The 12,976-nt window shown below is 35.2% G+C and overlaps 1 protein-coding gene across 3 annotated transcripts in view; it reads right to left on the bottom strand.

The window, feature by feature from the left end:
* Positions 1-938: 938 nt before the first annotated feature.
* Positions 939-12,976, bottom strand: part of PALS1 (protein associated with LIN7 1, MAGUK p55 family member) — a 54,918-nt gene continuing 42,880 nt past the window's right edge. For 2 of the 3 annotated variants that reach the window (XM_062578106.1, XM_062578107.1), the window contains 8 exons: positions 12,179-12,256; positions 11,103-11,286; positions 9,348-9,419; positions 8,826-8,897; positions 7,924-8,091; positions 6,990-7,192; positions 5,577-5,687; positions 939-4,019 (listed from right to left, as the gene is read on the bottom strand). In XM_062578106.1, the coding sequence (XP_062434090.1) occupies positions 3,843-4,019; positions 5,577-5,687; positions 6,990-7,192; positions 7,924-8,091; positions 8,826-8,897; positions 9,348-9,419; positions 11,103-11,286; positions 12,179-12,256 (1,065 nt within the window). In that variant the 3' untranslated portion in view covers positions 939-3,842. The remainder of the gene's footprint in view (positions 4,020-5,576; positions 5,688-6,989; positions 7,193-7,923; positions 8,092-8,825; positions 8,898-9,347; positions 9,420-11,102; positions 11,287-12,178; positions 12,257-12,976) is intronic. The other variant, XM_062578108.1, reaches the window with a different exon arrangement.

Below are 12,976 nucleotides of genomic sequence, written 5' to 3'. Positions count from 1 at the left end.
ATGTGTTTACAAATCTTTGCCCTAATGATGGAAAAAAGGATCCTTATCTAACTAATGGAACTGCCACAAAGGAACTTTTCATTTTTCAACTACTGGTCTTCAGCATCATCCTTAAGTAGTACTTTCTGGTTGTACTATGCTGAAATTACTGTTTTGTCAACTCAGAAAAGATCCTGCTTTTAGTTGCTGGAGAAGGATATGCTAGTAATAGGTTTAAGGTGTGTTAACCATCAGGCCTGAGGCAGAACAGCTCCTATGAAGTCTGACTTTCAGTGTAAGCTTAGCATAGAGAAGGATGTATCTGTTGGTTGAAAGTTGTTTTTTGCAACTTGTTGGACTAAAAGCTATGTAACAATATCCTTCCTTCTTCTACAGGCAGCAGTTTATCATGTGGCAGTTAGCTGTTTAGATGGTGCAGAACTCAACTTGAAAACGGTTTTAGAATGGAATAAAGTACAGAGGGATCCCAGGTCAGATTGAGGGACTTTGAGAAGTCTATTCTGAAACTTACTGTGTTCTGGAGCCTTGAAATTCTGACAGATGATCTTCTATGGCTTTTGCCAACAAGGTGACAGGCGTGTCTGTCTGAAAATGGACCACACCAGGGCAGGTGATTTAGAGGTGATCTTGAACCCACAAAGTGTTACTGATAAAGTCCTGGAGTTTAGAGTGAAAGGAAAGAGACAGTGATTTCGAGAAGAATAAGGATTAAACTAAGTTTGAAAAACTAAGCAGCAACTATAAGAAAATTACAGCTAGACAGCAGTAAGAGAAACTGTAAATCTGAGAAATATGTTCTGTGCCTTTCTGACACCATACATCCAGTAGGAGAGGTATAGAGAACATCCCCCAGGGCACTGATGGGTCAAATTCTTAGAGCATCTTTCATGGATTCAGGAACACAGTAGGAAGAAGACTCCAACACCCACTACAAGAAATAAAATTGTACAGTGATTTATTTTAAATCTAGAAATATTTTACATTTTTACATTAGTGTGCAGTTCATGATGTCTCAAAAATACAGAGTGCAGGTACATGTATAAAAGTACAATGTGGGGCTAACCACAGGTCTCAATAAAGTTACCTTAATTTTTTAAGGCATTAAACCCTCATGTTATACTTTAAAAAGCCGCATATAATTACATTCAAAAATTCGTATGCAATTCAACTAACAGGTTTATTTTTAATTGCATCTGGGCTGGTAAAAATACCGATACCATCCTTCCATTCTGGTACAGCTCACTAAAAGCCTGTGATAATGTTGAAGTCTTTCAGTAGCGAAGATTGCATATTCTCTTTTACTGTAAGGAAGTTAATACACATTCTTCTTAAGAAATTGTTCTGCCTTGGTACAACATGGTAGTTCCAGTCCAAACTGGTGGCATATGGACAGCCTGGTACATTTCTGCGTGCTGCTCAAGCCTTTCAGCTGAAGACAAAACTATGTTGGCTATAACCTATCATAGCACCTCACTATATGGATGATGGCATGTACTGTGTGTCTCCGTAATTAACAGAGTAGAGCTGAACTTAATGCAACATTCCCTAAGTCTACATTCAAAACCTTCATTGTATAACAACTTCAGTGTACCACTTGGGGAGACAAAAATTAGTCAAATACAATAATGACACGATTTAATGTGACTGACACTCCATATAAACACTGAATATATAAGGGAATAGAGCAACTGTCTTATGCTGATTGTGACTGCAAGAATTTGGGCAATACCTACCTAACTGAGCTAGGTCACCCTTCTCACATGCTTTCCACCTTCTTGTCCAACTATTAGTCAATAACAAAACCTAAAACATCTACAATTATCATCTTTCTAAAAAAAAGGAAGGGGAAGGGGAAGAACAGATGTTCCATCATCTATGATACACTGACTATTCAATATAACTGAATGTTGTAGCTGTCATAAAGTTAGGATTACAGTGAGAACACGCCTGCAATGTGAGGCAAAAAGCCATTATTTGGAATCTCTAGCCCTCAGGCCAACAGATAGAACATTATTATTTTTAACACTGAAATGAACTGAAGATGATAGAAGTTTCCAACCCTATTCCTCTTCTGAAGGATCACTATCTGGCTTCATGAATTGCTTTTTTTTTATATATATATAGCCCTGAAAACAATTAAACTAGAAAATAATTTTGCTATAACAAGACTGGAATGCACTCTATGTTTCCATTTTTCAATGCAGCACATTAGTTCACTAAGTAGGAAAGTGATCTGACAATTTCTTTGTACTTGCTGTATACTTTGTGTTCTCAACAATGGGTATGAATTTGTTCCATCAAAAGTTGAAGAAAGAATATATGCAAGACAATAAGGAAAAAAATCAACTACCTTTTCATCCATCAGCATTAGACAGGCGTGAACTACACATTGACATACCTCCAGTGTTTTACCTGTAGGAACAAGGAAATGCTATGGCTAAAATTAAAAAACATTCACATTCAAGGTTCTTCATGCTACCGATTAGCAAACCAGTCAAGGTAACAGTATTCATTTAGCTTCAGCGATAGAACAGCCCTACTGCAGATGCAGAGATGATGTGACCTGCTTTGCAGAACATGCTAGGACACAGATAGACCTTGCCTTCTGTTTACTTGTTTCATTTTTTTTTTAACAATTTCCAAATATTCCCCTTTCTCGTGACTCCTCTGTCAACTGCCAGTATTTTACACATACTTCTACTGCAGTACTGAGCAAATGCAGGGCAATACGTTGCTGGTGAATTACAATAGTTTACAATACAGTAGCTACATTCAGCTATTTTAATTCCAGTTAGCTATCCATTAGAGCAACTGCCACAAGATGAACCATTTCCAGAGAGAACCGTCCCCACCACCACTGTCTTCCCATATTCAGCACATCATTCTGTTTTAGACAGTATCCTTGGTTATAAAACATGAGAAAATTTGATTCTTAATCAGCATGTTTTATAACTGTATTTTTCATAAAAATATAACCTTTGCCTTTCTAAATATCTCTACAGATCTGTGGAGAACAGCAGCTCCAATCAGTCAATAAATTTTAATGAAAATTCCACAAAAATATCACATCTAAAGATCAATATAATACTCATCTTTGATTGGACCTAAAATTAATGTGCAGTCATACCTGACTTACAAAGTCTGACTAAAAAGACCCAAGGACTGAAATATTTACATTATACATATTTTCCAATTACAGTGCTATTAGAAAGTGGAATGTTTTTTAGAATTAAAAAACAAACTCAAGCCTCACAGGGCTGCTCCAGACCAGAGTGGCATCTTCATTTTGTGCATTTTTAAAAACAGGAAAGATTTCTCATTAACATTTAATATGTAGATTATTTCTCTGCCCAATGATCTGTAAAATTATGCTCCTGAACTACCATCATGTCCCACAAGGTCATTAAGTTAAGTGTTAAATAACATTAATATTTATAACTATGTGACAAGGTGGACTACATATATACACACACACACATGCACATACTTAAAATCTTTAATTTTATAAGGGTGATTCTAGGTTAAAAATAGGGTGTATTTATGTATAAAAGTAGTTGCTAGAAAAAAAGTATCTAAAGCTTTAGAATTTAGTACTGACTTCAGCATCTCCATTTTTAGGCCACAGAGAAGGAAAACTTGGACAATCCTTAAATTAGTTCAATCAGCTCACAAGCTGACTAGTGGATTTTTTCAGTAATACACAATTTCACTGGCAGAGTATATAGCCACCAAGGTCTAGAGCTTACACTCCCATTTATTATTAGAATTGAGCAGACCTACACACAATCTCCTTTGAAAGGCTGCTTGATAGAAGTCCATCCATCCCTTGGAATTGTTCTCTTTCATCGTAGCCAGGTCGAGGGCACCCACTGGGGTTCTGTGTCAAGTTTGTTTATTAGTCGAAGTAACTCTTGATACGCCTTATCAAGATCAGAATTCACAATTGCTGTATCAAAGTAGTGGCCATTGTTCTGTTCCATCTCCCTTGTCTTCTCTATGATTTCTCTCAGTTCTTCTGGCTAAAATCCAAAACAGAGTTATTGTATGCATTTAAGCTTCCTCGCGTAACAGTGGAGTACAGAAAGACAATTCTACTCAGGTCTTCTGCACAAATTTTCCTGGTATCAGTTTTGGCTACTGAAAAATTTCTGAGAACATTTAAGCATGATACATATTTGAAAGCTAGGGACATTTGAGACACTTCTACATTTTGGCATCGTGACCAGTCACTTCTGATTGGCCACAACTGACAACCTGGTAAACAACTGTCCCAGACGGAGGTGAACTAGGAAGATACATTGCTACTTATTCTACAACATGCATCTTACTGAGGATCTTAAATCATGTTTCTCAAAAATAAGTTAGATCGCTAAGTCCCTCATCTTTCCAAAGAGACTGAAGATGTCAGAAATTGCATGGGAGAACATTTGAATGGTGTAGAACAGACAACGTGCCTCTACCAACACAGCCAAAGGCAACAGCTATCATTGAAATATTTTTAGCCCAAAAAACATCTAGGAAAATAACCAAAGCCAACCAAATGTTAGTTCTCATTGTGTTTTTCATTGAATCAACAGAATCACTATAGCATCAGGTAAATAACACTGCAAATAGAAAAAAAAAAAAAAACAAGCTGGAGGGAAAAATGTCAGATGCAGGAATATTGCTCATGTAGATAAAAGATACTAAGGAAGTAGAAGACCTCAATGATTTTACTTTATGTTTTGATTATTACACTTAGATTCTAAAAGCATGTTTGATTTCATCTTCTGCATATTATCTTATTGCTCTGTTATATAAAGGAATATTTGGGTATGATGTTTGAGACAGTGGTGGCAAAGTGCTCCCACTGTTGCAAGTACATCTCCCTTAAAAAAATGAAGATCACTATCTTTTGTTATCCTAGTAATAACATGCTTTCTATCCTATAAGCAAATAAGGACCTTTTCTGAGCTTTCAGACACCTTGGTTTAATTTTTTGATTTCAATTCCATCCTACAGAACTAAATTTTAATTTAACTGAATCAGAACTAGAAAAACTGAGATATTGACACTATTCATGTTGACACATGAAGAGAGATCCTGCAGGATCAGAGTAACTATCTGAACAACTTGGTTTTAGAATACATTTTCAAGAAAGTATTTTTCAAAGGCAAATAGGCCCTCCAAAGAGGGGGAGAGGGAAATCATGTGGTCTCTAGAATTACTCATGTTTACTTGAGGACAATGAAGTTGAGTCTTCCAGAGTTTTGAAATAAAGGGTCATTTTTGTGCCCTGGAACCACAACTGATCTTGCAACTGAAATGAGACTCTGTGCCCCAGGATTACTGAATAAGCAGTTGTCCCATACATCACACACATTCAGTTAGGTAAAAGTACTTTAAGTCCTTCCCTTGGTATGGTCTGCCAATAAATCTGGAAATAATGTATCTCTAAACCACAGCACTCCCTGTACAGTGCAAGTACCTTTAACATTTCATAATTCCAAAGAAAGAATACACAAATATGTTTACTCAAAGCAGTATAGATCTGTCAACAAAAAATAGAATGGTTTCAGAAGTGTCAGATGCGTTACCTTTGGATTTTTCCCTTCTTTGGCCAATAAAGCACGTAATCTTTCTTGTGAAGGTGGTGCAATGAATACAATATATGGCTTCAAGTCTGAATTGCGTAGTGTCTTCAGTGACTGCAGAAAAATAGGGTGTAAGTGTAGAAGAGTTAGCAAAAGTTCCACCCACAAAATGAATGTTTAATGATGCCTCCCACCCCTGATTTCAGTCACATTTCCTATAAAATCGGTATTCTAACATCTTTTAGCTTTATGGAACACATTTACTTTTGTTTAAGAACATTCTTCTTAACTGAGACTGAGGAAACATATCTTGGTATCCAAAAGAAAAGAAAAAAAAAACAAACCCGTCACTCTCCAGAAGTGAAATATAGTATCAGTATATCAACTAATAATAGTGTATCAGCTTTTATTGAAAGAAGTGTTTTTATATACCAGAAAAAATTCCAATTTAATTTTCTATTTTGAAGATTAAAATACAACAGATGCAATAAATGCACTCAGCACGTTATTTTCAACAAGGCTAAAGGCATAACAAAAGATAGGAAATAAAGGGAATCAGCTTGTAGTTTATTTTTCCAAACCTTCCTTCTTTGTGTCTCAGAAGGAATCACATTCCTTCAACTTAAATTTTACAGACATGAATTAGATCAAGTCAATTTTCAAAGTGCTATGAATTTTCAGCCTATTTGTTTTCATTATGTTTTCTGTGAACCAATGAGCCGGGCTACTGAAACATCATACAGCCCTAGTTGGTGATGGCTAATTCTAACATCAATATTACTAGACTTTACTGATGCATCTTAGTTTTAAGGCTTTTCTCTTGCAGCAGTTACAACAGCAGCAGATTTCAGGCTGTGTTCCACAACTAGGCCTACTACATTTGGCTAAATTTTTAAGTTGAACTCTGTATGTATAGTTTGCCCCTTCTTCCTCCACAGTATAAAGGTCTCATAGCTAAAGAGCTGTTCGATATTATATGATATTATGTAATCCTGCCTGTTAGGGAATTGTGTGATCACATTTCCAAAATGCAGTTTCCACATGTAGTTCCAAACAACTTCATTTCCATTTGCAAAACCTTCAGCGTTCACCAAGTAATTAGAACAGTGACACACAAAGCCTATTTTAATTATTTTTTCAATTCAAATACTTGAAACTGGTAAAAATTAGGAGCTTGGAGACCAAGGCCCCTTCTACCTTTAGCACAGATATAGAATATGTTATGAATACAATATTCCTTGATTGAAAATCCAAAGAACACACTGGAGTTAACTGAACACTACCGTAGGAAAATTTAGAACAAACATGGAAATGAATTTTGAACACACACTTTTTACATATACCACCAAACACAACTCTAGATTTTCACAGTAGCTGCTAGAATAAAAACACAATAGGCCACAGCTTCTGCCATACCTGTGTATGAAGATTTAAAAGGCATATCTTGCCGGAGTTGATTACTTGCCGCACAGAGTCTATGCTGGTACCATAGAGATTCTTCTCAAACTCTCCATATTCAATAAACTTCCCTGCAGCTATGTCATTCTCAAATGCCTGTCGGGAAATGAAATGGTAATCCCTCCCAGCTACTTCATTCTCTCGCCTGCTCCGAGTAGTATCTACGAACAAGAGCAGCCAAAAAAACATCAAGACAGTGATATACCTGTAGAATTTCAAGTGGCTTAGGAGAGATACTGCTAGTAAAGCAAAACAGGCATTTGAAACATCCAGTAAGAAATGCAGGTATTATTTTCAACAAAAAACTGTCCCTGAAAAGATTAGTCTGCCAAATACTGAACCTACATTTAGAGGTTTTTTTTTTTTTTTTTCAATCAATCTAGAAACACTTAAGTAACTAGAAAAAGAATAATTTCATCTGTGCAGCTGTATTCTGGATGGGAAAAAATGTTAACCATTTATAATATGTTAAATTGTTGTTTGTAAACCTAATTTACAGTATAGTAGACATTAAATATATAACACTCAGTGAAAACATAAGTTTGGAAAGACACTAATTCAGCAAAATTGAAATTTGTGCAGGATAGCTAGGTTAAAAATACTGACGGATGCACCAGTTTCTTTTTCAAACTGTTCTTATACACTCCAACTTTATCCAAGCTGAAATATATGCTCATCTTATAATGCCTCTATAACACCATGTTGGGACCCTGGATTTGCATTGATTTACCAAAGCTACTTTTTGCTACAGAAGACTTGACTTACTCTTTATCTAAGAGCTGACTATATCCTACTCAAAATCCCCCAAATCCTAATCATAATTTTAAATACAAAAGGATGTGCCTGCAGACAGTATTTAATATAAGCAATCACATCTGCCTTTCAAACTTACGTGGAACTGCCGAGGCAAAGCGATCTACTTCGTTATTCATGAGTCTCTGACGCAATTCGTTTTGGCCACAGTTCTGCGGGCCAATGAGGACAATTGGCCTTTTCCTATTTGCTGGTTGATGATATAGTGACATTTCCTCATAGGTCAGTATTTCCTCATTATCATAATCTTGAGAGAAAAAAAACATAAAAAAAAAGTCAAAATACCTACTATTACTAAGTGCATATAGTACCAAATTCAACAAAGCTTCTGTCTCTCTTCCCTGCATCTATCTGCATGCAAATGAAGCAAGAAAATTCCTAAAAGTATCACTTGTGGCTGTCCAGTAAGACATGATATTCTTCTTCCTCTTCTGCGAAGAGGACATGCACTTCCAGTTCGTACTGGTAAAAGCAGTAGTATAAACTCAGGAAACAACCTGCTTGACAAGGAGCAATTTTCTAGTGTAATAACATTTTATGCTGAACAACAATAACAATCACCATCCCAAACCCAGGGTACTTTAAGAGTATAGTTTTAACAGCCTGCACAACTCACTGGACAAAGTTTCTATCTACTAGACTTAATCATGTGCAGTATAATGATTTTTCAAAACCATAATAAAGGGGTTCATCACTGTAAAATTGTAATAGCTTTCAGAGCATTGAAGCTCTAAATTTTTCTACCTGTATTATCTGGCCTCTATTAAAGGTAGTAAATGTCCTTACATATCCTGCCACCAACCTCTTTTACATCTTTCACTAAATACAGTTGCAAACCATAGTACTATTACCACACAGAACATCAAGCAATATTTCCAACATTATATTTTGAATTTCAATATTCCGTTCACAGGGCTAACTACTCCTAGAATCTTCGAGAGTTGTTACAAGTGAACATATTGTGTAAAAGATGTTGCTTACCATCATTTTTATTTGCATTGTATAAAACCTTTTTCCGTTTCTTTTTATTTTTCTTCGCACACCAGAGTTTTCCTAACCAAAATAAAACCAACACAATTATCTGTACAGTAAAAACCTCCCTATCCCACCCACTATCTGGATTTTTAAAATGGATTTTTTTTCTTAAATTTTGAAAATGCACGATGTTCTTCTGTTCGTTACAGGTTTCGCATATGAAGCAAATGCTAAATGTCACAGTCTTCAATTTAGTCATTGTAGATATAATTCTTTTAAAGAAAGAAAGAGACCTCTCAAATTCTCCTACCTTACCTCTGTTACATTGTACATCATTTCAACTGATACATCTAACTTCTAAAGTCAGACCTGTATTTACATCAAGTATTTCAAAGATTCATCCCATCTGTACTATACAAAAAAAGCATGAGAATTTTCTACAATTCCCTATGCAAACAAGGTTCCAGAAAGCTGACTAATTAGCACCTGTATTACAGAAAATTTCTCCTTGGAAAGTGTATACCCAACCTGATTTTTCTGGCTCCTTGTCTTCTTCTATGGTTTGCTTCATTGCTTCTCTCTGCTGTTGAAAACTTTTTCCTTAATGCATTAAAAAAAAAAGTACAACAGCAGTTAACAGTTAAAAATCATTTCCACTTATAAATAAAAAGGTATACATATTTCCTTACTTTCTTCTAATGACTTTCTCATTTTACTTCTTACTATGTTTTTAAATCTTTGAAGGGTCTAGTAGAATACAAGATGCAAGAGAAACTCACTGGGGAAAGAACAGGCTGGTCATATAGAAGACAAAATTATCCTACCCCAATAAAAAGAATATCAGAAAATTAAAAAAAAATAAATGAGCTCAAACTTCAACTACAAAGAGTACAGTAAGTCTGCATGGCATGTGCACCACATTAGTAATACCTTTGAAACTACAGATATTTGGTAGCAATGTTATTCATATTTACACACAAAAAATAAGTGTCTGTGTTGTTTTAGTAGCATTACCTATATCAGAAGACAATTATGGTCTAACATCCAGCAGTTCTAGGAGCACGTTGTCCAAATTTCACAAAACGCCTTTTTAATAAGCGTTTCCTTCTTAAGTTCTGAGTTTATTGTCAAATAAGTCACATACCCCTGGTATCATCAAACAAGTGTATTTTTGTACCTTCGTAGAATTTTTATATTGTTTGTATATCACCTTCTTCAGGTATGTGAACATAGGCAATAATGTAACGATATTAGCGAGTGATAAATAGAAAACCAGCTAGTTTCCTTCTCAGCATATCTTGAATTTTTTTGTGAATTCTGGAAGGAAGGATTCGTTTTTCAAAAAAATCCAACAGAAACACGTACAGAAGGTTTAAGCTTCTGAGAAACCTTTTTGATTATTGCTTCCAAACTATATTGCTCAAGAAAGAGTTGCACAGCATTCAAGCTACTCTGTTTAGTTTTGTTTGGAAATGTAATCATTTCAGTATTTTCAGCTTTCCAAGTTAAGGATATGGCTTCCTAATTATTTTTACATATTAAATGTGTTCTATTTATACAAAATCTTCTGAACATCAGCCTCAAAGAGATTAGCCTATATTTATCATCAGCATTCTTATCTTATTCAAATACCATAAAATAATGTCATATCTTATAGTATTTGAAAAGTCTTTTTTTCCTCACTCTGTTTAACAGATATGCAGATCTTTAATGGACTGAAATGCAGTTCATAATTCAATGCCAAAATTATATACTGACACCAATTTCTGAAAACCCAGTTACTCAAAAGCCCCTATCAATTAGAAAGGGAGCATGGCAAAGCTACTTTTAACTAAAGCTTTCCAGAGCAAAAGCATGCAGAGAAATTATCACTTAAAAAGATATGTTTTAAACAATGTATTAGTTAAAATACTGAATAACCCATCAGCTGCTCTCATCTGACATAGTAAGCAGGCTGAAGTTCAACATTTTGGTAGTAGCCAGCAGAGGGAACTCTGAATCCACAGAATCTGCATGGGTAGCGGGATGGAGGCAAACTGCAGTAGAAAGGGAAGCTTTTCTCTGTTTACCATCTATACAAAGAGATTCCAGTTTATGCTATTGCCATCTAAAGCTCAATGTACTTAAGTGAATTATATAACTAATTTTGTCCTCTGCTGCAAGAGGTTCAAGGTCATAGACATTTAAGATGGTCAAGGTATACGAGTCTTTGAAAAGTAGATCATTGCCTGCTACAGCTATGGCAACAACGGCCTGTCAAGCTTTTGCTAGAGCTTTACTTACCAGGTATAAGGCCTGCCAATGGTTGATTGTCTTCATCTCCATCTCTGTAGGCCTGCCACCAGTTGGGATCTTCTTGGCTGATCACATGGAGTATATCTCCTTTTTGAAAAGACAAGCCTAACTCTCGGCAAGGGACATAGGGGTCATCAGAGGGATCATAATCAAAATGTGCTTTCACATGTATCTGCGGAAAATCAAATGTAAAGACAGAGGAAAAATTGGTGCTTCTCTGGAGTTATACACCATTGTCCTGTTACTGCATTGGAATTCGAATATATAAAAATTCCAAGATTCTACAGAATGGCAATTTTAATGGCATACAGAAGATAACAGAATAAAATAATTAAATACATTAGCCACGGAAAAGACAGAGTTGTGCTAGTTTGGAGATGATGGCCTGAATTTAACCTTCTAAAATTATAAAGTCTATGTAATTTCTTCACCTCTTCAGAAGGTAGAGAAAAAGAGCTACTGATCTGAATTTTTTGCATTAAGAACTTATCAGGCATTCAGACATTCTCATTTTTTAAGAATAACTAGTAAATGCATGGATTGAAACCCATTTTGCTAGATTGGTGAAAGTTTTTGACACACAGCACAGAGATTTATATAAAGGTGTCTAAAGAAAAATGTTAGCTAACAAGATACTGAACAGTTTGCAGTGTTAAAATTTTTCCTCCCAAAGCATATTTTCAAGTTGAAACAAAAACATCTAAGTTCCAACCAATAACATTTTTACTTATATATGTGTGTATATTTATATATAAATATATTTTATATATATATATATATATTGTGTATATATATATATATATATAAAATACAAACGTAGTAGGCAATTTCAAGAGAATTTCAGAAGCACAGACAGCTCTGGTTTTATAATTTTTTTACTATTTTAGAAACTGAGTTATAAACCATACTATTTGCTTATCACCTTTAATCATTTTCATTAGCTATTTCAGGTATTAGTCTGTTGGTTTAAATTAAAATTTTTTTGTTCTGCAATATAATGTGACTCACAGAAGACCCATAGAAGTATGTAGCTTTACAGAAGTTCTTGAGTTTCAGATACTTACAACTGTCTCCTTTGTGGGAGGTGGCTTGCTCTGTTGACTGGGAATCAATACAAAGGTTAGAGTACCGTGCATGTCAGCCTGGGGTGGGGGGGGGAGGGGGAAGAAAAAAAGAAATCTTTGGTATGAAGCATCAAGATCTGGTTCGAGGTTAAGAATTCTAATAAGTAACATGCTTTAGAAAATGGTGCATTAATTCCTAGAAAAGCCAGTTTCTTAAAGAACATAATTTGTAATTGGGTTAAAAGGTTATAGTACAGATATAGATGCAGTGATTCAGTGACAGACTAAAAAAATCAAATGCTCGTATGTGAATTTATTACACATAAATTGTTCCTGTTTGAAATGGGGCACTTGCAATTCTGTAAAGAAGTAGAGGACTGTGAGAATTATACTCTCTTGCTATGTTCCAAATACAAGTAAGTCTATGCTGGGAGAAAAAAGCCTGGAAGATTTTAGAAAGAAAATTACTGTATGCAAAGTGCACATGTGTACACACAAACATATAAAGATATAATAAAAAGTAAGCACCAACTCTGCAAAGAGGCCCAGATACATCTCACTTTGTAAACATCATTCCATGAACCATAACACAATTCATGTTGCATAAACCAAAATGAGCACATGTATCACACAAAATTCAGACCTAAGGCTTTAAAAAAAGCAAATACAGTTGAGTGTAACTTGGTCAGGCTGCAAGAAAGCAAAATCCACAATACTCAGTCATCATGCATAGCTCTGTAAAGGAATGGGTAGTGATGGTCTAGTAAGTCTTGTCTAGTCACGTGCAATTCATTATCA

The sequence above is a fragment of the Rhea pennata genome, chromosome 5 (assembly GCF_028389875.1).
Source record: "Rhea pennata isolate bPtePen1 chromosome 5, bPtePen1.pri, whole genome shotgun sequence".
NCBI lineage: Eukaryota > Metazoa > Chordata > Aves > Rheiformes > Rheidae > Rhea > Rhea pennata.
Note: the sequence above shows the minus strand (reverse complement) of the source record. Positions and strands in the feature narration are given on the sequence as shown.